At 41.5% G+C, this 27,648-nt stretch overlaps 1 protein-coding gene across 2 annotated transcripts in view; it reads left to right on the top strand.

The window, feature by feature from the left end:
- Positions 1-27,648, top strand: part of LOC125467018 (POU class 2 homeobox associating-factor 2-like) — a 62,251-nt gene that overhangs the window by 13,568 nt on the left and 21,035 nt on the right. Inside the window, exon 2 of one of the 2 annotated variants that reach the window (XM_048562324.2) lies at positions 9,320-9,432. In XM_048562324.2, the coding sequence (XP_048418281.1) occupies positions 9,320-9,432 (113 nt within the window). Of the gene's footprint in view, positions 1-9,319; positions 9,433-10,623; positions 10,673-27,648 lie in introns of those variants that run through there. The other variant, XM_048562325.2, reaches the window with a different exon arrangement.

Here is a 27,648-nt window from a genome sequence, read left to right as displayed (position 1 = left end):
ATCAAATAAATCAAGTCAAATAAAGGATTTTTAAAAGTCAAAGTGAATTAGTGTTCTGCTATATTTACTTAGCATGGATTTTCTGTTCCAGGTAAAACCTTTTCTTTTGAAATCTGTGATGACATTTTTGTGATTGCTTTGTGATCTTGCTTTTCAAAAACAAGAATTACTTGCAGATATAGAGGACTGCTCACAATTGCAGGATGTCCGAAAGTATTACGTACCCAGTGATGTACTTTGGAAGTATAGGCACCGTTAGAATGTTATAAACATCCAAGGAAGTAAGAACACAGCAACTTCCCACGCACAGTGTTTAGATAAAAGAACAGCTCACCCTTTCCAACTCTGAAGGGGAGCCACGTCATCCTTTCTCACCCAACAGATTAACAGTTTTGGGGTATTCAGTCTGAGGTCATGACAAATTGGGGAACCTCACCTCGGGTTGGGGGGGGGGGTGTTGGGGGTGGGGGCCCAGCCATAACATCATCAGCGATGTTGGTTGATGGATAAATGTTGGTCAGGACATCGGGAGAGCCCGCTGCTGTTTGTCAAAACAGTGTCACGGACTCTTGTCCACTTAAGAGGACAGTCGGGATTTCAGTTTGATGTCAAATCCAATGGTTAGCACATCCAGCTGTTATGATGGATCAGAACTCTGATGTATTTATAGACTTTTTTAAACCCTTATTTGCAAAATATGCTGGTCTTTAAAAAGTGGACTACAGAAAAACTTCAGGTTAAAATTCAGACTAGCAAAGCCCTATGCAAAGAATGTCACAACAATAAATTGTCGGGAAAACCTAAAACAGCGAAGGACATAACATAGAACATAGAAAATTACAGCACAGTACGGGCCCTTCGGCCCTCGATGTTGTGCCGGCCTGACATAACGATCTCAAGCCCATCTAACCCACACTATTCCATGTACGTCCATATGCTTGTCAATGTTTGTCAATACTTAATGAGAAGAAATAACAATGAGGGCTGTCTTTCTCAACCCTCTTATTATAAAGTCACCTCTTGCAGACATATGTGTTTTACCCTTCAGGAATACACAAGAACAGGAGGTTAAAGAGCTCTACTGAAGTGGCCTAATGGGTGTCAATCTGCTTGTATGTAGCAGGATGGGTTTGAGTGCTGGTGTGCCATTAAGGGCAGAGTCAAAGAACTATCATGTAGTTGCCACTATATTGCACTTAAAGACGCTTTCCAACTCTGAAGAGGAGCCACTTCACCCATCCTCACCTGGCAGATTAACAGTTTAGGAGTATTCAGTCTGAGGCCATTACAAGTTGGGGAACCTCACTTTGAGCTGGGGGTGTTGGAGATGGGGGTCCAGTCGTAACACAACTAAAGAGCTGCTCCCAATTATTGCAGTGGACTGAATGTCAATCTAGATGATCTCTGAACAAGACCCCAGATCAAGATTTTAATGGGTCTGTAAAGCTTTAAGTTGCCAATTAAAGTTTTTAAATACATAGTGTTACTATGTGTCATGAGACATTGATCTAGATCTTTTGAGCAGTGGCAGTGATAGTTGGAATTCTCCTGATTTGGAAATTTGTCCCTAACTATACCAGAGAGCTGTGCATTTCTTCCAGGATCTTTAGAGTTCGCTTCTGCAGAAATGCACAGCGCTGCATTCATCAGTGAACTCTGTGGAAACAGAGCAGAATCAGTCATCTCTCTGGACTTTAAGCTACCCTTAGTTTAAAAGGTTTACTTTGAATGTTAGTGAATGAGTGAGTGAGGAGGATGGCTGAGTGGATAAAGCAGTAAATGGGTGAGTGTGTTATTCACAGAATCACAGTGGTGTTACCTTGCAGAAGGAGACCATTCAGCCCATTAAATCTGAATCGGTTCTATCACCTAAGGCCAATCACCTGCTTTCTCCCCGTATCCTAGAACTCTTTTCCTCGAATCATAGAATCTCTGTGATGTGGAAAGAGGCCATTTAGCCCTCTGAGCCTGCACTGGCCCTCTGAACAGTAACCCACCTAGACCCGTCCCTGCCCTATTCTTTAACCCCACATTAACCTTGGCTAATTCATCTAGCCTGCACATGCCTGGATGCTACGGACAATTTAGCATGACCAACGCACCTAACCTGTACATCTTTGGACTATTTCTACACAAATAATTATCCCTCTTGAATGCCTCAATTGAACCAATCTCCACCACTTCTCAAGGCAGTGCATTCTGTATCCTAACTGTGTGAAAAGCTTTTCTGGTAAGACTCTTGCATCTTTTGAACAATGCTTTAGATCCATGCCCTCTCGTTCTTGTTCCTTTTCTGAGCAGGAACTGTTTTGCCCTACCTACTCAATCCAGCCTGCTCATGATTCTGAAAGCCTCTGTCAGATCTCCTCGCAGCCTTGTCTCTAAGAAGAACAGTCCCAACTACTTCAATCTATCCTCATCTCTGAAGCTTCTCATTCCTGGAACTGTTCTTGTAAATTGAGTCGTTGGGAGAATAGTTGGATGCTCATGGCATATAGGGGCTGTAGTGGTGGAGCAGGGCTTGATGGAGTTATGGGTTGATTAAAAGCTGCAGTTATTCATTATCCCAGAGTTAGAATATGTCAGACAGATTAAAGCTTAGCCCACTTGTTATCGCAGTCAGTATCCCAGAGCTGTCCGTGACCTCCAATTCTTCTCAGAATCAAAGACATTTTTGAGTTTCCCAGAGAGTAGAGCCACTGCCACCTGAACTTTAAATTTCCTGTGCAACACCCTGTAGGTCTGTGTATTAGGACTTACACCGGGCTGTATGTCTGGTCTTTGGATCATCAGAGACTGAAGGATTTGGCCATTGTATAAATTCTTTTCCGATTTGGATTCAGTTGATTGTTTTCTGATAGCAGACATCGGCCATCCCCATCATTTTTTCATGGTTAGATCTTTTATTGTAACTTCTCGCTGACAAGTGGTGATGGAATAGTGGACCAGACTTCCGATGAGAAAGTTTCATTTCCTGAAATATCCAACTGAGCTCTCTGTTGGATTGATAGTTAATTTTCTACTATCAGTGCTTTGCTCAGAGTGTTGTGGACTCTCAGTTAGCTAGCAATGGCTAATTTGCTGCCATTTAAAATGTAAATGTTTCCATTAAGAGGTATTGTCTATCCCAAAGCTTAACAGTTGTCTTCACAATATCTCACTTATGTTTTGCATTAAGTGCTAACAGGTTGTGCTATAATAGCACAGTGGTTATGTCACTAGCAATCCAGAGATCTAGCCTTAAACTCAACAAAGATGAATTCAAATTCTCCCACTGCTAGTGAATTTTAAAGTCAGCTAATTAAAAAAATCTATAATTAAATAACTAATAGCAGAAATGATGATTGTGGAAATACTGACTTGTCCTATCCACTAACACCTTTTAAGAGTGGAAATCAGTGATAATGGGAACTGCAGATGCTGGAGAATCCAAGATAATAAAATGTGAGGCTGCTGTGTTCATCCAGCCTCACATTTTATTAAGAGTGGAAATCAATTGCCCTTACCCTGACTCCAGGGTATGATTCCAGATCCACACCAATGTGATTGATGGATTCTGAATTGGCCCAGCATACCGTTTCATTTTATTCAAGAGGATAGCTTACCTTATCTTCTCAACGGTAATCTTGCATGAGCAACAAAATACTGTGAGTGAATAAAGAAAGTTGCAGTTTACTTTAAGCATCCAGGATGGCAGAATAAACACAGGTTTTGAAGTCCATCATCAAAGGGGGAAAAAAAATCTCTGGCACAAAACCCATTACAGTATTCGACTAGTTCCTATAGAATTGTTTGTGTGAAGCAGTCCTTCCTAACAACAAACCTAAGTTCAGTTTGAACTGTTTATCTACCTAGAAGTAGTACTCCAATGGTACACTCACTATATTACATACACCCTTGCATATTTATTTAGATTTCTCCCTACATCAGTAGGACTCCCATTTTACCAAATAACCTGATTATTTTCAGTAATCACTCATTTTTGTTCATTCAGGGCCATAATATGTTAATTACAATCATTTGATCGTTGGCCTTCAATCAAGTTTTATTTGCATTGCCTTCATCTCTTTACAACTAAATTTCAATTACTGAATGATGGTATTAAAATTTTATTATCTTATGTAATTACAATATAGTTGGTACACAATTCTCACTATTCGCGGAAACTTGTGTTGCCTTTAGCAAGTTCACTACTTGATTTGTGCTGTCAGTTATAATAATTATTTAATAGTCTCTGTTGAAATGAATTATGTCTCTAGTATCTTAAACAGCCGAGAGCTGTCTTCACAATCGAAATGGGTTCTATTATAACCGATATAATTGTCAGTTAGTTAGCATCAGCCAGCCTGACTTGCAACCATAAGAGCTTTCTTTCACTGTTATTGGGTCAAAAACCTTGAACACGTTTATGGGTGCTGTGGAGGTACCAAAGTTATGAAGACTGTGATGGAGGCAGCTGAACACTTCCTTCTCAAGGGAAGATATTAGAATTAGTATTAGGTTTATTGTCACGTGTACTCAAGTACAGAAGTACAGATTACAATGCTGCCCCACACGGCACCATCTTAGGTACAAAATACTAAGGTACAAACTATAGATATACAACAGAAAAATAAAGAAAAATGAAGGATGGGCAATAAATATGACCTTGCTAGTGATGCCCTCATCCCCTGAATGGGTAAAAAAAGGTGCATTATACTCGTTTAATGCTCCGCATGTATTATTGTATTAGAAAGACCATTTACTTCAGCTCATTTGTCTCCAACCTCTGTGCAATTGAATGGCCCACTAGCTTGTTTCAGGAAGCAACTAACAGTTGATCATGTACAGGCCAGGCTAACTAAGGTTGTCTGATATTTTTCCCCTAACAAACACCAGTGAATCAAATTTTCAGCCCAGTATTTCGCTAATGTCATTACTGTTAAAAACCAAATGTGTCAAATAAAGCCTTACATTTATATAGAGCTCTAAATGTCCTCAAGGTGTCTCAACACACTTTGTGGGCAATGAAGCATATTTAAGGTGTAATGTAATGTAATGTAAGAACTTAGTATCAGAGATAATGGGAACTGCAGATGCTGGAGAATTCCAAGATAATAAAATGTGAGGCTGGATGAACACAGCAGGCCAAGCACCATCTCAGGAGCACAAAAGCTGATGTTTCGGGCCTAGACCCTTCATCAGAGAGGGGGATGGGGTGAGGGCTCTGGAATAAATAGGGAGAGAGGGGGAGGCGGACCGAAGATGGAGAGTAAAGAAGATAGGTGGAGAGAGTATAGGTGGAGAGGTAGGGAGGGGATAGGTCAGTCCAGGGAAGACGGACAGGTCAAGGAGGTGGGATGAGGTTAGTAGGTAGATGGGGGTGCGGCTTGGGGTGGGAGGAAGGGATGGGTGAGAGGAAGAACAGGTTAGGGAGGCAGAGACAGGACCGCAACTTTCCCCCCACAGTGATCGAGAACGCCCTTGACCGCGTCTCCCATATTTCCCGCAACACATCCCTCACACCCCGCTCCCGCCACAACCGCCCAAAGAGGATCCCCCTCATTCTCACACACCACCCCACCAACCTCCGGATACAACGCATCATCCTCCGACACTTGCGCCATTTACAATCCGACCCCACCACCCAAGACATTTTTCCATCCCCACCCCTGTCTGCTTTCCGGAGAGACCACTCTCTCCGTGACTCCCTTGTTCACTCCACACTGCCCTCCAACCCCACCACACCTGGCACCTTCCCCTGCAACCGCAGGAAATGCTACACTTGCCCCCACACCTCCTCCCTCACCCCTATCCCAGGCCCCAAGATGACATTCCACATTAAGCAGAGGTTCACTTGCACATCTGCCAATGTGGTATACTGCATCCACTGTACCCGGTGTGGCTTCCTCTACATTGGGGAAACCAAGCGGAGGCTTGGAGACCGCTTTGCAGAACACCTCCGCTCAGTTCGCAACAAACAACTGCACCTCCCAGTCGCAAACCATTTCCACTCCCCCTCCCATTCTTTAGATGACATGTCCATCATGGGCCTCCTGCAGTGCCACAATGATGCCACCCGAAGGTTGCAGGAACAGCAACTCATATTCCGCCTGGGAACCCTGCAGCCCAATGGTATCAATGTGGACTTCACCAGTTTCAAAATCTCCCCTTCCCCAACTGCATCCCTAAACCAGCCCAGTTCGTCCCCTCCCCCCACTGCACCACACAACCAGCCCAGCTCTTCCCCCCACCCACTGCATCCCAAAACCAGTCCAACCTGTCTCTGCCTCCCTAACCTGTTCTTCCTCTCACCCATCCCTTCCTCCCACCCCAAGCCGCACCCCCAGCTACCTACTAACCTCATCCCACCTCCTTGACCTGTCCGTCTTCCCTGGACTGACCTATCCCCTCCCTACCTCCCCACCTATACCCTCTCCACCTATCTTCCTTACTCTCCATCTTCGGTCCGCCTCCCCCTCTCTCCCTATTTATTCCAGTTCCCTCTCCCCATCCCCCTCTCTGATGAAGGGTCTAGGCCCGAAACGTCAGCTTTTGTGCTCCTGAGATGGTGCTTGGCCTGCTGTGTTCATCCAGCCTCACATTTTATTATAATGTAAGAATTTACTGAGAGCCAATATGCAAACTCCAACAAATAGCAGTGTGATAGTTCTGTTTGTTCATAGTGGTGACTGTGGGATAAATATTAACTAGTCCTTCTCTTTCTTAAAATAACGACATTGAATCTTCTGCATCCACTTGAGAGTAGATAAAAAGGCCCTCGGTTTAAAGTCACATTCAAAAACAAACTAGCAGCTCTGATCAGAGAATCTGTCGACATTTTTGAACTCAATTCATGACAGTCGGACTTCAGACAACAACCTTCTGATTTGGAGGTGAAAGAATTACCACCTGAGCCATAACTGGCACACAGGAAAGGATGTTGACCTACTCTGATTGGATGTTCCCTCACACACAAATACTCACACTTCAAAAATTTTATTCCTTGCGGTCAGGATTTTAAACCACTCAAAGCCCATCTCCTTACACAATTAAAGTTGGACTCCATATCTTTCTTAGTAACCAAATGCTGAGTCACTAGAAGTTAGTATGTAGGTACAGCAAGTCATTAAGAAGGTTAATGGAACGCTATCCTTTTTTAGGACAGGAATTGAACATCAAAGTTTGGATGTTATGCTTCAGCTTTATTGTCTATTGGTGAGAACACATCTTGAAAACTGGGGGTAGTTTTGGGCTCGTTATTTAAGGTAGTTTGTAAATACATTGCAGATAGTTCGGGGGAGGTTTTATAGACTGATACCTGGAATGAGCACCTGGCTTTTGAGGATAGACTGGACAAGCTGAACTTCTTTCCTAGACTTCCAGCTGAACTAGAACTGAATGATGTGTGATTTGATAGAAGTTTATAAGATCCTGAATGGCCTTGACAATGTGAAAAGATGTTCCTCCTTGTGGGTGAGCCCAAAATTAGGGACAATATTTTAAAATTAAGGGATGCCTTTTTAGGATAGAGTTTTTTTTCTCTCAAAGAGTTTCAAGACTTTAGATGTCTCTGCCCATAATGTAGTGGAGGTAGGGTCATTGAATGGCTTTGATGTGGGGATTGATATATGCTTGTTAGGCAGATAATCAAATGTTATTGGGGAATGTGGAATTTGGAACACAAACAGATCGGCCATGACCTTATTGAACGGCAGAACAGGTTGGGAGATGATTAGCCTACTTCTACTTCTGATTCTTACGTCAGTATATTCATAATATGTAAATCATACAAGCTAACTTCATCAAAAGTTAATAAGTGACTTTAGTCATTCCTTTTCGCTTAAGTTGTTTCCACTAATTCTTTGAATTTTCAATATTGCTGCAAATAATTTCCCTTTAGGAACGTGTTATCCATTAATAATGTGTGCGGGAACTATTTCACATTCTATGTTAGTCAAGAAATTCTCTCAGGTAACAAAGTGTGAAGCTGGATGAACACAGCAGGCCAAGCAGCATCTCAGGATGCTGTTTGGCCTGCTGTGTTCATCCAGCTTCACACTTTGTTATCTTGGAATCTCCAGCATCTGCAGTTCCCATTATCTCTGATCACAAATTCTCTCAGGTGACTGTTATATCTGAAGGTTTATAATTAGGATATTACACACATTATCACTCACAGATGAGATCTGTGCTGAAACAGATAATATTCCTGTTTACTGTTGCAATGGTACCACAACAGGTAACTTGGGAAGTCTCTTTAAATTTGATACAGAAACAAAAAAAAATTGAACTTTCAAAACAGCAAGCAGACATTTCTGGAGAGAGTTGTGCCATTATTTTATGTTTGTTCTTGGGATGTGAGAGTTTGCACCCTTTGAATGCTATAGGAAGGAGGCTAGATTCACATAATAGAAATTACTGAAGGTCCATATCACTGTTTCACTGTAACAACTTACAAACAAATAAGTAAGCATTAAACAGGTGGCTTGAAAAGAAATTGACAAACCTTAAAATATGGCTCATCCAACTCCTCTTGTTCCAGCCATTGTCTCATTCAAAGCAGAATAAAGATACTTTTGAGCATGACATTTTACAGTCAAGTTCTGGAATAGGGCTCTTAATCCAGTAGTTGAAAGCGTAAATGTTTGGACATGCAGAGGGGCTAATCCTATCTCAATGTTACCATTAGATCCTGCTAATACCTGACAAATCCAATGGATTCTCCAAAGATTTTGTAAGGCAACCTGCACTCTTACCAACCTGAGCTGTTGTGAGACTTGGGGACCTCAGTTCAGAATCATTCAGATTTGTCAGATTCAGGCAGCAAGCCTGGGATTAGTGTGAAATTGAAATATATTTTATTGGTAAAAATCTCTCTTTCTATACATTTATCTACGTAAAGGTAGACAGCAATTGCCCACAAACATGTAAATTTTCTACCACAATGCTGAATGACCTTGTAACAGTCTGTGCCATGCTTGCGACATTATACCTGGCCTCAGAGCCCTTAGTAAGGGTACAGACACATTGTCCAGCATTTCTACATCTGTTTGCTATTTTGTGACCCTTTTCTGGGAAGAGCAGTTGGATGAGAAACAACCTAGTACAGGGCTGTGTTGATCACCACTAATAAATAGTCCCTTCAACAAATTCCTTGCTCCTACATTTGTATATGTGCATTACATTTGCTTATTTTTTTGTTAATGTTTAAATGTTAGATGCCATTCACTGTGAATGTCATTCACGGCAGGATGCCTGGGCAGACTGGGCTCTGAGGTTAATGCCGTCTTCCTCCATGAGCAAGGTTTCCTCTTCAGTTTTGTTTTTATTTTAACAGTTCACTCGGAACACTCTAAACGTGTGTATCAAGGAGTCCGTGTCAAGCACACTGTCAAAGACCTCCTAGCGGAGAAAAGGTCCCGACAGACAAATGTGTCCTTCAAGAATAATGTGAGTAAGCTAAGTTTTGTTCCTTCATTCCCATAGGAATCTGGATAACACAAGAACAGGGAACAAGGCATGCTGTAATTTCCCATCCCAGTCCCAGAAGTTTTTTTGACCCAAGATCTAGTTGTTTACTTGTAATGCGGCAGGGAGGAAGGGATAGGGGATAAGCTTTCCTTTATTTGCTGGAATGATATACAAAAAATGAACTCATAAATAGCTTTCCTGGTTGTTTGATATGAACTTGAGTTTAAGATAATTACATTTATTAAATGCTGAATGCTTTACCTTATTCACAAATGGTTGAATTGGAGAATAAAATATTTGAATTATATTCTACACATTTGATGCTATTGTCTGGGTGTTTTTTTTATTTTTTCATGTGAATAACTAATTTATTATTAGAAAAAAAGGGAACATTTTATAAATTTGAATTAAAAACAAAAGTACAATTTCATAGCCAGGTTGCAATGCCTAATCCTCTGGGTAAAAAGCATTTTGAAATTATGTAATCTGTGAAATAAGCAGTGAGTTGTATTCTGAAGCTCATTTCTAGGGATTAATCTTTAAACCACAATAACCATTGGATAGTTTGCTAACGTAAATGGAATGGGAAACACATAGATCATTGTTCCACTATATAGACTGGGTTGTGGGAGGAACAAGATGAAGAAAAACTGTGAAGACAAAAAGCCTCTGATTTAGGATAATTAAAACTGATGGATTCTCATAATCATGTTAATCTATTAGGATATTTTATGTCCAGATGGCAATTTTATATCTTTTAGTTACCTTTCAAAATGCTTGTGAATTTGAACAAATGTATTTTTGTGTATATAGGCTGTGATATTATGAAGCACACAGTACCAGGAAGTCTAGTCACTCGCAAATGACATTCAAATCTCTTTCAGAAATTTGGATGCCCTCCCAAAGGCCAGTTCACCAGATCCAGATACTGGGACTGATATGCAAAGTATCAAATGATTTCACAGGCAAGAAGGTCAAAATGTTTCCCCAAGAAAACTGAGGGCTGAATTTGACTGAAAATCAGCTGCAAAGTGTCAATTTCAGGGAGTTTCATGGAGGATTTCTCTGTCAGCTGGAGCAAAATATCTCAAGCAGTTCTCCACTCTTCACCTCACTTTATATGCACCCACCTCTGTAGTGCGGCTTTCTGTCTATCTGCATATGTGTGCGTGCAGGTTTAGGAAAGGAACAGGGTTTAAGCCAGCAGGGTTAAAAGAAGGTAATTCATATTTTATTTTCCTGTGTTTAGAATTGATTTCTTCAAAATAAGCAGTAATTTCTTAGTAAGTGCAGAAACCTGATCAATGTTTTCTGTTAACTTAAGAGCATCAGACAGGAAAATGGAGAACTTTGCTTAAGCCAGTTAGGTTTTTGTGATGACCCTAGGGCTCAGGCATCAGTGCACACTCATAAGTGATGGTCGTGACACTTGGGGGAGTTCAGCTGTATTGACAAAGCGTATGCCTAGACCAGACTGCTGACCATGTCACAGGGAAACAAGATGGTGTGATCTGGCACAAATTACACTGCTGACAGCCTTGATACATTTATGAGTTGAGGCTTAAGAAATCTCACACAGGTCTCCAGTGGATCTTTAGAAGCAGCTAGTTGCAGAAAAGTTTAATGCAGCCATCACTTGACTGTTACTGGGATATGATGGCAATCTAGCACTTCAGGTCTCAATGCCCTGCTCCAGCTGATGGCACAGTTCTGTGGCTCACCCTGGGATATTTTCAGTTTGCAAGGTGCTTCACTCAACTGGGAGAAACAGCTTGAAGCTAATAGATAGTGAGCTTCCTATAGCTCCTTCATATCCTTGGTGCCTACAGCTACTGCCTCTTCATCTGGAGGCTGTTTAAAGTTGCTGAAGTTACTGTTGGGCCCAGGGCTTGCTAACATAATTGTTCCTCCTCTATTTCTCTGTATCTTTGTAGCACTGTACCCATAATTAGAAAAGTTCCTCCTGTAGCTGGATCTAAAGGTCATGTTTCCAATGAACCTGTGTGGGAAATATCAGAAACAAATTAGACACTCAGTATTGTGAGCAGTCAGCAATTGCATCATTCACAAATGATAGTTTAGCATGGAAAAATCAAAGGTAAAGTTACCATAGTCTTACCAGTCCATAGGACTGCTCTCTCACTCGAGAGAGATGAACGATAGTGTTTTAACCTGAGGGTCACCACTGCGCAGGGGAGGAGAGAGGTTGAGAAGGAAAGTCCTTCATGGCAACTTCAGCCAGTGCAGAAATTAAACCCATGTTAACTCTGCATTGCAAACCAGCCAATTGACCCCTTTTACCTTTAGTATAGTCCTCGTTCAGTGGGACATGGAGGAGTCTGACAAAGAGCTCCATAGATTGCCTCTAATTGACCTTTCACAGAATGTACCTTATTCTGATGCATGTGGCACAAGTCACTCTGTTAATGCGGTGGGACAACTGAAACCTTGTCCCCCAACCTAACACTCCACATCACCTTAGAAAGACTGCAGTGCATATAACAGGATGTTGTTAAATACTTACAATTGAAGATGAAAGGAAATCAGCTCCATGCCCTTGTGCAGCCTTGAATTACATTAATGAATTTAAAGGACACCCTGTGAATACTTTCACTTGACCATGATCAGTTTGGAATGAGCAGTGATATGATTGAGATTGCTTCTGTCCGGGATTTGCATCATTCATATTCGGACTGTGAGCATTTAACATGCAGGATTCTATGATTATAGAGGTCTTTAATCTGTCTGATTAATGCAACTCCCCCTTAAAGGGCCTCACATCATTTGCAAGTAGACCCCGCATGGTCAGACAATCAGAATGACTTGCCCTGGATGTGGTGGTAGCCATTTTTCATTTCCATTGTATATTCATGATCCACATGAGGATGAAAGGTAATCTGGTTGTGTTTTACAGAGTGAGTCGTAGGTTGAGCCTGATAATTGAAGTGACATCCCAAACATTCATGTTCCTTGCACTGCCTGTCAATCCCAATAGTTCCAAACTACCACATGTTCCCACCCAACTGCTTCATTTAAGGTTTCACCTCCCAACATTACCACTGCTTGGCCTGCTGTGTTCATCCAGCCCCACACTTCAGTACCACTTGAGTCCTGGGCTTACAACTGAGCCATGTCAATCATTGTGGCACAGAGGCTGCCCCATACAAGCTAAGGTGGTAACAGTTGATGACACCCACCTTCTGTGATCCATGTCCTCCAATGCACTATCATCCCTGACCCTTGTATATTGACTCACTCCTGTCATGATCATTGCCCCTTCAGCATCCTTAATGCTTCATTCAATCCCCACAACTGACTTCCTTCACTTCCCTATTACAGCTGTGGTCCCAACACTAACTGGGGACCACCCTCAACCGACTTGGCAGGGTGGCTTTGGCTGATGAGTGACCAGACCCCTGACTGATGAGTGACCAGACCCCTGACTGATGAGTGACCAGACGCCTGGCTGATGAGTGACCAGACCCCTGGCTGATGTCTGTGTAACTACTTAGTTGACTTACTGCTAATCCTGTGACAGGTTGCACTGGACCTGCAGAGCTTACTGCCCAATCCTCAGACTTTAATGATACTGAACCCTCACCCTAGCTGCCCCAAGCAGTTTTCTGACTGTATCCAAATCCCTGGACTGAGATTGGACACTATTCTTAATTGTCTGTTGTGGAACATTCTGTTTGACTTCACTGAGGACTACTCTCGTTAGACTTTGAGACGTTTGGTTGAAGCACATGCAACATGTTTGCCACATGAACTGCAATCACATGCTGGAGCCATAGCTCGATGCTGTACAGCCAAATGCCCATCCCCTTGATTGATCTATGATGACAGCCACGATAAGCTGCCTTGCTATGTGCCTGCATGAAAAATAAGGCGAGCCACAACCACTGTGAGTCTATCCGATTCAACTTAGAGGACAAAAGACTGAAAAAGCACAGCAAGGAAACACCATGTACGGAAAAGTTGCTATGATCCAAGTAGGTGCAAAGAAGTTTAGTGCTGAGAAAACAAATGCAGAATCCTGAGGTTGATGGTGCTCTGTGCATGAGATTAGTGCCTATTTCTGTGAGCAAAGCAGCCCAGGAGAATAAACTACTTTGAACCCAGGAGAATAAACTACTTTGTGCCATAAATCTTCCAAGAACTCCTCATCTACGCTATCTTACCCAGCTGTCTTTTCCAGTCAATACGTTGCTTAAAATCGCCCATGACTATCTCTGAGCCTTTCTGACAAACTCTCAGTATTTCTTCCTTAATGCTGTACCTCTAAGTGTGGTCACTGTTACTTCCACTTTAACCTACTCATTTCTCAACTCAACTCAAACTATTTGTGCAGCTTGGTTTCCTGAACTGAGGTCATCATTCTGTAATGTGCTAATATCATAATTAACTAACAAGATTATGTCTCCAACTTTTTCCTAGCTTCGTGTTGTCATTCTGAAACGTTCTGTACCCTTCAATATTCAGGTCCAAATCCATGTTATCCTGCAGCCATGTCTGTCTAATGGCTACCAGCTTCTACTTATCTAATATTCATGCATCGGTTCATCTGCTTTGCTTTGAATACCATGTGCATTCAGATAGAGAACCTTTAATTTCATTCACCAACTCTTCTTGTATATTCTAGTCCTATATGAAGCTTGACTCGTAGATTTGTATTGTCTATCACTTCGTATTCTGGTTTGTTTATTATTTCCCTCATGAATACCTTTCTATTTGAGCTTGACTCTGCTCCTTGATTTACCACATCTTTCCAAATTTGATCTCTTATGATATGGTGCTCAGTTAATTCATTGGCATATGGCCCTCACGCACATTCAGGCAAAATGAAACAATCTTAAACCTATTAGCAATTGCAAAGGCTGAGTAACCTGCGGTCTTGCAGTCATAGAGTCATTGAGTCACACAGAATAAAACACGCTCTTTGGTCCAACCAATCCATACCAACTATAATTACAAACTAAATTAGACCTACTTGCTTGCATTTGGCCCATGTACCTCCAAGCATTTCTTATTCATGTAGTTATCCAAATGTATTTAAATGTTGTAAATATCGGCATTGACCACTTCCTCTGGAAGTTCATTCCACACATGAACCCCTCTCTGTACATAAAAAAATTGTGGCTCAGTGGTTAACACTGCTGCCTCACAGCGCCAAGGACCTGGATTCAATTCCACCCTAAGGTGACTGAATGTGTGGAGTTTATACATTCTCCCTGTGTGGGTTGCTGCTAGGTGATCTGGTTTCCTCGCACACTCCGAAGATGTGCAGGCTAGCTGGATTGACCACGTTAAACTGTTCATAATGTTCAGGAATGTGCAGGCTAGGGGGTTAACCATGGAAATGCTCAGTTATAGGGTAAGGAGATCAATCTGGGTGGGATGGTCTTTGGAGGCTTGGTCAGTGTTGGACTGAATGGCCTGTTCCCACCCTGTGGGGGCTCAATGGAATGGTAAGCCCTTTGTAAACCTTTCCCCTCTCACCTTAAAAACGTATCCCCTAGTCTTGAAATTCCCCACCCTGGGGGAAAGACACCAGCCATTCACCTTATCTATACCTTACATGATTTTATAAATTTCTATAAGGTCAACCCTCAACCTCCTGCACTCCAGTGGAAGAAGCCCCAGCCTATCCAGACTCTCCTGGTAACTCAAACCCTCCATTCCTGCCAACATCCTGGTAAATCTCTTCTCAACTCTCTCCAGCTTAGAATTATTCTTCCTATAAAAGGCAACAAGAATTGGACACAGTGACCCAGAAAACAGCTTGCCAATATCTTGGACAGCCTCAACATGTGGTCCCAACTCCTATACTCAAAGGTCTGAGCAATGAAAGCAAGTGTGCTAAATGCCGTTGTAACCACCCTGTCTACATCTAATGCAAACTCCAAAGAATTATGCACCTGAGCCCCTTGATCTCTCCATTCTTCAACACTACCCCCGACCCTAATTTTAATTGTATATGCCCTGACCCGTGTTCATTTTACCAAAAAGCAATACTTCACATTTATCCAAATTAAACTCCACTTATCACTCTACAGCCCATTAACCTAATTGATCAAGAACGCTTTGTCATCTTAAATAAGATTCTTCACTGTCCACGATACTACCAATTATGATGTCAGCCCTTCCATCCAAAAAGCAACCCTCCACCATCATTCTCTGTCTCCTGCCATTAAGCCAATTTTGTATTCAATTGGCAAACTCATCCTGAATCGCATGTGATCTCTTTCCTAATTAGTCTCAATGCAGACCCTAGTCAAAAGCTTCATGAAAGTCCATGTAAACAATGACTACCACTCCATCCTCATCAAACATCTTGGTTACTTCCTCAAAAAACTCAATTAAGTTTGTGAGGCAAGATCTCTCTTGCACAAAACCCTGTCAATTATCTTTAATTATTCTTTCCTTCTCCAAATGCATGTAAACCCAACCTTTCAGCATCACCTCCAACACCACCTTAACTACCACTGAGGTCAGACTCACAGGTCTATAGATTCCAGCTTTCTCCTTACAACCCTTCTTAAACAAAGCCACAACACTAGTCAGCCTCCAATCATCTGGCACATCACCTGTAGTTTTAGATGATATAAATATTTCTGCAAGGGCATCACATTTCCTCCCTAACTTCCCATAATGTCCTGGGATCCATTAGATCACGCCCAGGAGATTTATTCACTGTTCTATTTTCTAAGACCTGCAGCACTTCCTCTTCTGTAATGTGAATTGTTTTCAAAATATCAATATTTATTTCTGGGTTCTCTAGCCTCCATTTTGTTCTCCACAGTAAAAACTGGCACAAAATATTAATCTAATTACCCTCCAATCTCCTGAGGTGTACCAAAAAGACAACCTCTTTGATCTTTAAGGGACTCTGCTCTCTAGTTGCTCGCTTGCTCTTAATGGACTTGTAGAATTTATTTGGATTATCCTTAAATATATCTACCAAGGCTATCTCATATCATTTCTTTGCCTTCTTGACCTCCCTGTTAAGAATTCCCCTACGCTCTTTATACTGTCGGAGAGATTAATTTGAACTCAGTTGTCTATACCTAATCTATGATTCTTTCTTATTCTTGACCAGAACCTCAATGTTTTTATTCATCCATTGTTACTAATTCTACCAGTCTACCTTTCACTCAAACAGGAACATAATGACTCTGAACTTTTATTATCACACTTTTGAAAACCTCCCACTTATCAGATGTCGCTTTACCCCCAAAAAGTCTTATTCCAATCAACTTTAGAAAGTTCTTCTATCATGCCATAAACATGAGTCTTAGTTCAATTAGTGCTTCCACGATGAGGCATTCCACTCCCGCACATCCCAGATGTCCAAGTTCTTCAAGGACCGCAACATTCCCCCCACAGTGGTCGAGAACGACCTTGACCGCGTCTCCCGCATTTCCCACAACACATCCCTCACACCCCCGCCCCCGCCACAACCGCCCAAAAAGGATCCCCCTCATTCTCACACACCACCCCACCAACCTCCGGATACAACACATCATCCTCCGACTCTTCCGCCATCTACAATCTGACCCCACCACCCAAGACATTTTTCCATCCCCACCCTTGTCTGCTTTCCGGAGAGACCACTCTCTCTGTGACTCCCTTGTTTGCTCCACACTGCCCTCCAACCCCACCACACCCGGCACCTTCCCCTGCAACTGCAGGAAATGCTACACTTGACCCCACACCTCCTCCCTCACCCCTATCCCAGGCCCCAAGATGACTTTCCATATTAAGCAGAGGTTCACCTGCACATCTGCCAATGTGGTATACTGCATCCACTGTACCCAGTGTGGCTTCCTCTACATTGGGGAAACCAAGCGGAGGCTTGGGGACCGCTTTGCAGAACACCTCCGCTTGGTTCGCAGTAAACAACTGCACCTCCCAGTCGCAAACCATTTCCACTTCCCCCCCATTCTTTAGATGACATGTCCATCATGGGCCTCCTGCAGTGCCACAACGATGCCACCCGAAGGTTGCAGGAACAGCAACTCATATTCCGCCTGGGAACCCTGCAGCCCAATGGTATCAGTGTGGACTTCACCAGCTTCAAAATCTTCCCTTCCCCCACCGCATCCTAAAACCAGCCCAGCTCTTCCCCTCCACCCACTGCATCCCAAAACCAGTCCAACCTGTCTCTGCCTCCCTAACCTGTTCTTCTTCTCACCCATCCCTTCCTCCCACCCCAAGCCGCACCTCCATCTCCTACCTACTAACGTCATCCCACCTCCTTGACCTGTCCGTCTTCCCTGGACTGACCTATCCCCTCCCTAACTTCCTACCTATACTCTCCTCTCCACCTATCTTGTTTTCTCTCCATCTTCGGTCCACCTCCCCCTTTCTCTCTATTTATTCCAGAACCCTCACCCCATCCCCCTCTGTGATGAAGGGTCTAGGCCCGAAACATCAGCTTTTGTGCTCCTGAGATGGTGCTGGGCCTGCTGTGTTCATCCAGCCTCACATTTTATTATCTTAGTTCAATTAAAAAGCTTTAACTTTTATGGAAGGCTATTTCTTTTTCTTAACTGTTTTAGAATCTCCTGCCTGTGCCCTTGACAGAAGAGTCTCCTATCGCAATTATGTTTTAAAAAATTTGTCAAACCCTGCACACCAAAAGATTCATTCATAATGCTCAAGATCTGACTGTCTCTTCTATTTTCCTCTGAGAGACTATCCTTTTCAACAGTACCCAAAACTAAGTCAGACTCTCCTATCCTTGATCACTGACAAAATCAGATGCGAAGAGGTGCGACTGCCTCTTGGTACAAAGAATTCAGGTAACTTTTACCATCTGTGATCCACCACTGTGTCTGTAGTTCAGCCTTTGAGTCATAAACACTGAAGCAAAGCTACTTGAACTCCAAGTGCTTACCACAGATATATTTGCCTTTATTTGTATTGGTATCCAGGAGCTCTCATATTCTGCAATTTTGACATATAATCTGTTCCGCTGTTCCTAATGTGCTCTAAGGAGTTACTTAATTATGTTATTCAACCATATGTGGGGTAGCGTAGTGGCTCAGTGGTTAGCAATGCTGCCTCACAGTGCCACAGGCCTGGGTTTGATTCCACCCTTGGGTGACTGCCTGTGTGGTTCTCTAACTATCTGCATGAGTTTCCTCTGGCTGCTCCGGTTTGCTCCGATTGCCCAAAGACGTGCAGGGTAGGAGCTTGGACATGGGAAATGCAGGGTTCTCGGGAATGGAGGTGGGACTGGGTGGGAGGATCAATGTAAACTTGGGTTGAATGGCCCACTTCTACATTGTAGTGATTCTATAATATACTTGCTCATACTTTTATGTATTTTATTAGCCTTTTGGCTGTTGTGTCTGTGGCTCACTAGAACCATAAACAGAACACCAGGTAGAGAGAGGTTAAAATAGAACAGGGAATTCTTTGTTGTGCATCCTTTCAATTCCACAGTCAGTCCTAAACTGTCTCCCTAAGTCATGTCTCCAGGTCACCTGAACCAGTCTCTGAAAGAGGCAACACCATATAACTATATGAATAACAACCACCAGTTACTGCCATTATAACTTTAGGAATAGAGTGAGCCACAGTCTCTTACCAGATACTGACCACAGAACTAGCTTCTTCTCCTATAGGAACAAATTGTGTGAATCAATTTCTGAGACTGAAAATGTTTAGGAAAAGCAACAGAACACCTCATTCCATTGCTCACCCTATCTCCCATAACTACCTTCCTCCAGTACTGTTTTGTAAGTGTGCTTAGGAACAAATGAAACTAGGCAACTTGGTGTGACTTAGTACTTAAGCCAAAAGACCTATATGACTCATTCAACGACTATCTAGATTCAGCTGCTTCATAGTTAAACCCAATTGCTTTTGCACTGGAGGCCTTGTTAAAATTTTGCTTAAGGCTGGGAACAGACTTTACATTGTAGTTTTCAGTAAAATGCCAACCACAAATTAGAAGCAAAAGTAGATATGTACGAAGTAAGGAACTGACTTTCTTCTCCAACAACTGCAAGGATTGAGTCCTGTGTTATGTCTGTGTTATAGTGGCAGTGTATCCATCTGGTACATCTGGCTCAAAGCCACTAATGTCCAAAAAAAGGGTAAAAGCAGAATGACTTGCACTTATGTCAAGCCTTTCACGTTTTTTAAAACCCCACAGTAGCCAGTGAATTTCTTTGACATGTCATTGTAATGAGCACAGTAGTAGCGCTCCTTGGAAGGAGGAGGAATTCAGGAACTCTTTGCATTTGAATTGGCTCTAGGATAATGGAAATATGATGGGAGATTGGAAAAGATTGAATACGCTGTGGTTGACCAGGTAATTTAATATTAAACCTACTTAATTGTGCATTCTTTCAGGGAACTTGTATTTCATAATCAATCAGGTTGGCTCATTGATTGGACATGTCCCATTGATTGGTTCGGTTCCTACACCTGAACCAAGAGGCCTGAGTTCAATTCCCACATGCTTCAGAGTTGTGTAACACTACATTTGAAAAGGTTGATTAAAAAATACCTAGAGCTATCTCTGGCATTAGAACCAAATGCACAGATTGCTGGATAAACCCATTAGGTCTGCCAGCATCTGTGGAGAGAGAAACAGAGATAACATTTCGAGTTTGGTATGACTCTTCTTCAGAAGTCTGATCCTGAACTTGAAACGTTAGCTTGGTTTTAATCTCTGCAGATGCTGTCAGACTTGCTGAATTTCATCACTATTTCTGCGCTTGTTTTCGATTTCCAGCATCCACAGTAGTTTGCTATTATCCAGCAGAAAAATGCCTCCCAAGCAGCTCCAAGCAATCCTGAAACTGAATGAGCAGCCTGGAAATGTAGTGACAGACTTATCTTTGCCCTATGCAGATTGGGTGTGCAGAATGTCCATCAAGCTATAACTCTCCATGTACTTGGAAATCTCTGGACCTTGACAGCAATTGAAATACATCAACATTCTTTGACTCTCAGCATTTGAGGAGAATACTTGCTCCACACGTAGAATAGAAAATCAACAGAGACTGAAACTTGGATTTGGAGAATCTAAAATAAGACAATAGGTTTCCATATGTGTCAGAAACCATACAGATAAGTTTTTAGTAAGTTACCTTACTGGAATTTTTTATAATGATGCACATGTATTGTATTGCTGTACTGATTGGAATGAAGACAAGTTTGATCTCATTGAGTCTGAAATCCCTGATTGGGATTGTTAACCTGGGCCAATCAGAGAACCCTGGCTGACAGATAGAAACAGAAGTCTCAGAGAGTCTCAATACTCCAAGAGCTGGCACAGAGCTAGCTGGTCAGAGTCCATATATTGTGCATGTGTAAGTAAAGGGTGACTTGCTGACAGGATACTAGTGTCTATGGAGTTATTTCAATTAGAAACTGAAAGAACTGTGGATGCTGTAAATCAGGAACAAAAACAGAAGTTGCTGGAAAAGCTCAGCAGGCCTGGCAGCCTCTGTGAGGAAAAAATCAGAGTTAACGTTTTGGGTCTGGTGAATAATCCGGTGAGAACAGAGTTCTGAGGAAAGGTCACCTGATCCAAAACGTTAGCTCTGATCTTTTCTTTACAGATGCTGCCAGACCTGCTGATCTTTTCCAGCAATGTCTTATTTTGTTCTTGAATTATTACAATAGCTTTCTTATATGTTGTTACTCTTATACAGCATCTTCAGGACAAAAAAAACAGTCAATATTAACACTAGCCTTTATAGTCACACAGTTGGTCCCAATCGGAAACATCAGCTTTCCTGCTCTTCTGATGCTGCCTGGCCTGCTGTGTTCCTCCAGCTCCATACTGTGGTATTGCTGACTCCAACAACGGCAGTTCTTACTAACTCTGAAATTTTAGGACAGTGGCTTTTATGCTACCTTCTCTAAACTTTTGGAATACATTAGGGGATTCTGTGGAACCAGTGAGTTCCTGAGAGAGTTCGATAGATTTCAAGTAGGATGTTGTGACAGTTGTTTATCTATGCGTTATTCCTGTGAAATATTAGTAGAATAAACCCTGCATTAGATGGATGCTCATGTCCTACTGTCAATGTCAATAAGAAATTCAGTGTGACCAAGGGGAGATGGAACTCAATCAATATTTGCATGGAGTTCACACACCAAAGGTTTATTAATTATTAATTTTTCCAGCGTTGTGGTGCCATGTCTTCAGCTGTTTGGCAGTGGAAAAACTTTGCCATTCTTTATCTCAAGCATCTTTTTAAGTCTCCTTGAAACTGGGATCTTTGGTAAACCTACTGGTTATCTGTCCTGATGTATCATGGTCTCACGTTCTGAAGGGTCACTAGATCCAAAATGTTAACTCTGTTTCACTCTCCACAGATGATGTCAGACATGTTGAGTTTCCCCAGCAATTTCCGTTTATGTTTCAGATTTCCGACATCCACAATTTGTAAGAATGGTTGTTTGGAATCAATTCTTTTTTGACAATGCGCCTTGTGAATTCTGCTGTTTGACTCCAATAGAGGCACTATTTAAATGTAGAGTAACATATCCCTGCAAAGATCTACTGAAATCAATTTCCAAAAAAAATCTGCATCATTCAGTTATTTGAAATTCATTCATAAAGGAAGAAAATTACAAAATTAAAACATATTAATTTTAAAATGTTCACATTAAAAAATTCACCTTAGTTTGCAGCTTTGATAAGCAATAAAGTTTAAGGTCATTTTTAATTGTTCGAGAGTTTTAGGATTGTGCCTGTGAAGTTGACTCATTAACAGACGACAAATCTTAATGCCAAGTTCACACAACATTCCACCAAAATAGATTTAAGGCAGACTTTTGAATGAGACTGTGGGAGAACAAAGATAGTATTTTGCTAATTAAATAGCAACTTCTACCTAATTCCCTGTCATTAAAATCGAGAAAGACCAGAGGGAAAAATTAAGTATAAGAAAAACCCATCATTATTGTAACTCATGTTAATACAGTGTCTTTTGTTTGGTGGCAATTGTTTTGAATTTTTTTAGTACTCGGATATTTAAAATATTGTATGGAGACTCGTGGAGTGGTATTGTTGGTTTCATAGTAAATTTGAGCTTCAGAAAAAGACAAAAGGGATAAATTACTCAACACATGACTTATGCAGCTGAGACAGATACAGATCAGAGTAGTCAAGTTGAATCTCAGAACAATGTTCAATATTGACACAAACTCAAGGATAAGCAAATCAGAAAAAGTGATAATTCTGTTTGATTGATGATTTGGGTGATTAATGTGGAAAATGGACTGCCCAGGGAGGTGGTGGTAATGAGTCACATTGACAAAAGATATCGATAGAAACAGTTTTGGCAGAGAAAGTGTAAGAAGTAACACGGAAAGAAATGTCTTTTGGGACTAATCTGATGGATAGAGATCATTATATTTGGTTCTGTATAATTAACAACAAACATTTGAACTTGTGTAGTGTCTTTAACATTGCACAACATCCTGAAGTGCTTTACAGGAGCTTTAGCGGGCAAAATTTGACGACAAGCCACATGCAGAGATATCCAAATAGATGACTGAAATTTGGTCAATGGGGCAGGTTTTGGAAGTGATTGAAAAGAGGAAAGTTAGAGTAGTTTGGGAAAGAGTGCCAAGTGGTGAAGGCACAGCAAACAATGCTGAGGTTATGAAAATCCCAGATGTGTAAGGAACTAACGTTATCAGCGTACAAGATCTTGGAGGGCTGTTCAGTCTGGGGAGGCTTATATTTTAGGAAAGTGTGAACCGGTAGAAAATGTTTTGGTTTGTTTACATGCATCCGATAATCCACCAAGGTAGCTGTTGTCTCCTGGAGCTTACTAAGCACCTCCTTTTTTTTGATCAAGTGTTCAGTCATCTGCCCTATAATCACCCCAAAGTGATTCAGTGTCAAATTTTGTTTGGTAATGCTCCACTAAGCATTTTGAAATACTTTACTACATTGCAGTGCTATCTAAATGCAAATTGTGGATTGTCTCGAGGTTGTGGAATTAAATCCCTAAGTATTTGGAATTTTCTTTTACTGCTGTTTTCCTCCACAGAGATTGCTATGAAGGAGAATGGTGTGTGCAGTTGCACAGCTTGAAGGATTGGGTGAACATTATTAAGCCTGATATGCTTTATGCTACTTGCTCATATGAGAGTTTGTTTGTTTGATTAAGCAGTGTACCTCGATGCAGTTTATGGTTTGCTATATTTTAGTCTGTGTAGCATTTAAGAACATAAGAACTAGGAGGAGGAGTAGGCCATCTGGCCCCTTGAGCCTGCCCTTCCATTTAATAAGATCATGGCTGATCTTTTTGAGACTCAGGTCCACTTACCCGGCCAAACACCATAACCCTTAATTCCTTTACTATTCAAAAATTTATCTAGCCTTGCCTTAAACACATTCAGCGAGGTAGCTTCAACTGTTTCACTGGGCAGGGTATTCCACAGGTTCACAATCCTTTGGGTGAAGAAGTTCCTCCTGACCCCAGTCCGAAATCTGCTTCCCTTCATTTTGAGGCAATGCCCTCTATTCCTAGTTTCACCTGCTAGTGGAAACAACCTCCTTGCCTCCACATTATCTATTTCCTTCATAATCTTATATGTTTCTATAAGATCTCCCCTCATTCTTCTGAATTCCAATGAGTATAATCCCAGCCTACTCAGTCTGTCCTCATAATCCAACCCTCTCAACTCTGGAATCAACCGAGTGAATCTCCTCTGCACCCCTCCAGTGCTATTATATCTCTTCTCAAGTAAGGAGACCAAAACTGCACACAGTACTCCAGGTGTGGCCTCACCAGGACCCTATACAGCTGCAGCATAGCCTCCCTGTTTTTAAACTCCATCCCTCTAGCAATGGCAGACAAAATTCCATTTGCCTTTTTAATTACCTGCTGCACCTGCAACCCCACCTTCAGCGATTCATGCACAAGGACACCCAAGTCCCTCTGCACAGCAGCGTGCTGTAATTTTTTACCATTTAAAACACAGTCCATTTTGTTGTTATTCCTACCAAAATGGATGACCTCACACTTATCAACATTGTACTCCATCTGCCAGACCTTTGCCACTCACTTAGTCTTTCTATGTCCCTCTGCAGACTTTCAGTGTCTTCTGCACACTTTGCTCTACCACTCACCTAAGTCATCTGCAAATTTTGACACACCAAACTTAGTCCCCAGCTCCAAATCATCTATGCAAATTGTAAACTATTGTGGTCACAACACTGATCCCTGAGGCACATCACAAGCCACTGACTGCCAACCAGAAAAACACCCATTTACCCCTACTCTTTGTTTTCTATTGGTCAACCAATCCTCTATCTATGCCAATACACTACCTGTAATACCATGCAACTTTATCTAATGTAGCAGCCTTTTGTGTGACACCTTGTCAAATGCCTTCTTTAAGTCCAGACACACCACATCTACAGGTTCCCCATTGTCCATCATGCAAGTAATGTCCTCAAAGAATTCCACTAAATTAGTTAAACATGACCTACCCTTCATGAACCCATGCTGGGGGCTCCCAATGGGACAATTTACATCCAGCTGTCTTGCTATTTGTTCCTTAATGATAGATTCAAGCATTGTTCCCACTATCGAAAGGTTAAGCTAACTGGCCTATAGTTACCTGCCTTTTATCTGCTTCCTTTTTAAAACTGTGGCTTCACATTGGCTGTCTTCCAATCTGCGGGAACCACCCCAGAGTCCAGTGAATTTTGGTAAATAATTACTAGTGCATTTACTATTCCCTCATCACCTCTTTTTGTACCCTGGGATGCATTTCATCAGGGCCAGAAGACTTGTCTACATTTAGCCTCTATTAGCTTGCCCAGCACTACCTCCTTAGTGATAATGATAGTTTCTAGGTCCTCGCCTGCTATAACTTTCTTGCCATTGGTTTTTGGTGTATTATCTGTGTCTTCCACTCTGAAGACCGACGCGAAATAAATATTTAATGTCTCAGCTATTTCCTCATTCCCAGTTATTAAATGGCCTGCTCATCTTCTAAAGGATCAATGCTTACCTTCACCACTCTTTTATGATTTACATATTTATTGAAACTTTTGACTCCTGTTTTTATATTCTGAGCTAGTTTACTCTCATAATCTATTTTACTTTTCTTTATAGCTTTTTTTGTGACTTTCTGTTGGCCTTTAAAGATTTCCCAGTCTACTAGTTTCCCACCACTCTTTGCTTTTTTGTATGTGTTTTTTTTCAATCTGATACTTTCCTTTATTTCCTTAGACATCCATGGCTGGCTCTCTCTTTTCCTACAGTTCTTCCTTATCATTGGAATATACTTCTGCTGAGCACTGTGAAAAATCGTTTGAAAGTCCTCCATTGTTCCTCAATTGACCCACCAGAAAGTTTTTGCTCCCATTCTACCTTAGCTAACTCCTCCTTCATTCCTTCATAGTCTCCTTTGTTTAACCATAGGACATAGGTATTGGATTTAGCCTTCTCACGCTCCATCTGTATTTTAAATTCAACCATACTGTGATCGCTCCTTCCAAGAGGAGGATATACCACCGAACCTTGATTTTTGTTGAGTCAGATATCTTGAAATGTATTTATAACCCTGGTTACAATATCATAGGCATATAGTCAGGGGTCTGAGACAGATGTCTAACTGATTCCATCATATCAGAGCAAATGACTGAAGGTGAGATGGGTGCCTTTCTAAGGGAATATCTCATGTCATAATGTCATGAAACTGTCTTAAATCTACAGGCCTGACTAGTCTTGGATTGATGCTACAAAGCAAAGGTCTTGATACATGTTCGGTTTTCGAACCAAATAAACCAAAATAACATGAGATCTAGTCTGACACATCAGTGTATCTGAGCATTAGCCACTTTTTCTTGTGCACTTCATAATACCTAAATGCATCTTTTCAATGTAAGATTTCTGGTAACTTCTCTCAGGAGGAAAATCAACAGCACTCTCTTATAATATTCTGCCAGAAATGAAATAAAGCACTCTTTAAATAAATTTACTAATCTGTCCATTCACCAACAGGATTGTGTATCCACATTGGGGGTCAGGATCCCGAGTAGGGTTGTGAGCTGGTATTTCAAGGTCTTGTGGGTTCTGTTGCAGCAATAGCCTCCATGGGATTTTGACAGAGTTATAAACATTGTACTCTCTGCTCTACCAGGGCACGTACTCACAAATCTTATTAAAGGGTCATACCAATTTTCAAGCTGCAAAATGGTATCAGGCTGGGAAAGGTTTGGGAGGCACTGCTTGTAATTACAGGAAATTCCAATTTGGGACATGCATCACTAAGGAAATTGGAGTTTATTGCTATACCTTGGATTTACATAGTAAATTTTAGAATGACTTGGGCTATGTGAATCAATCTTCCAATTCATAACTGAATTAGGGACTGCTGAGTTTGCTGAGACTGTGCTGGGTTAAAATTAACCAAAATAATTTTCCATACAAACATTGCTTCCAGCAGAATAAAGAAACCTTTTCTCTCAGTTTGGGCTGGGTTCATACTTAGATCTTAGAATTAAGATTGACTTCTTTTCGAGATAAGCTATTGAAGAGTACTTCTTTTCTGGGCACTGAAAAGTAGCATTTGTTTATTCAAATACTACATGAGATGTGGTTGACATCAAGAGGTAATTTTAATTCAGAGTGACAGTGTAAAATGGGATATATTGAAATGGTTTAATTGCATGTCTTGTAGATTTTCACCTTCGTTGGCTTCATTGAAGGAGTGGTGGCAAAGCAGTGCTGAGCACATTGCTATGTGGTCTCAGCATGCACTGAGATGGGAATACTACTCATACTGTAGTTAAGACAAGCATTAAGTCAAGGTGTTATATGGTCTGAACCAGGATGGTATATCCTTTGAGGTAGGAATGCTATTGCTACCTGAAGTCATTGAGGGTGAAGCTGATTTCTATTGATGCTAAATCAGGCAAGGTATAACAGGAACAAAAACAAAGCTGTGGGAAAAGCTCAGCAGGTCTGGCAGCATCTGTGAAGGAGGAAACAGAGTTAATATCTTGGGTCTGGTGACCCTTCCTCAGAATTGAGGAAGTGTGTGTGAGGTATAACAGGAGTTGTCCATTCACTGTCACCTATTCTGTGCTGTTGACAAAGATCAATTTCCCTGAATTGTTTTCAATGAGACAGTGAGCTTAGACATCGGCCTTGGAATGGCATTAGATTTACAGGCGTCCTGGCATGGACTGTG

This window comes from Stegostoma tigrinum, chromosome 32, assembly GCF_030684315.1.
Source record: "Stegostoma tigrinum isolate sSteTig4 chromosome 32, sSteTig4.hap1, whole genome shotgun sequence".
Taxonomy (NCBI): domain Eukaryota; kingdom Metazoa; phylum Chordata; class Chondrichthyes; order Orectolobiformes; family Stegostomatidae; genus Stegostoma; species Stegostoma tigrinum.
Note: the sequence above shows the minus strand (reverse complement) of the source record. Positions and strands in the feature narration are given on the sequence as shown.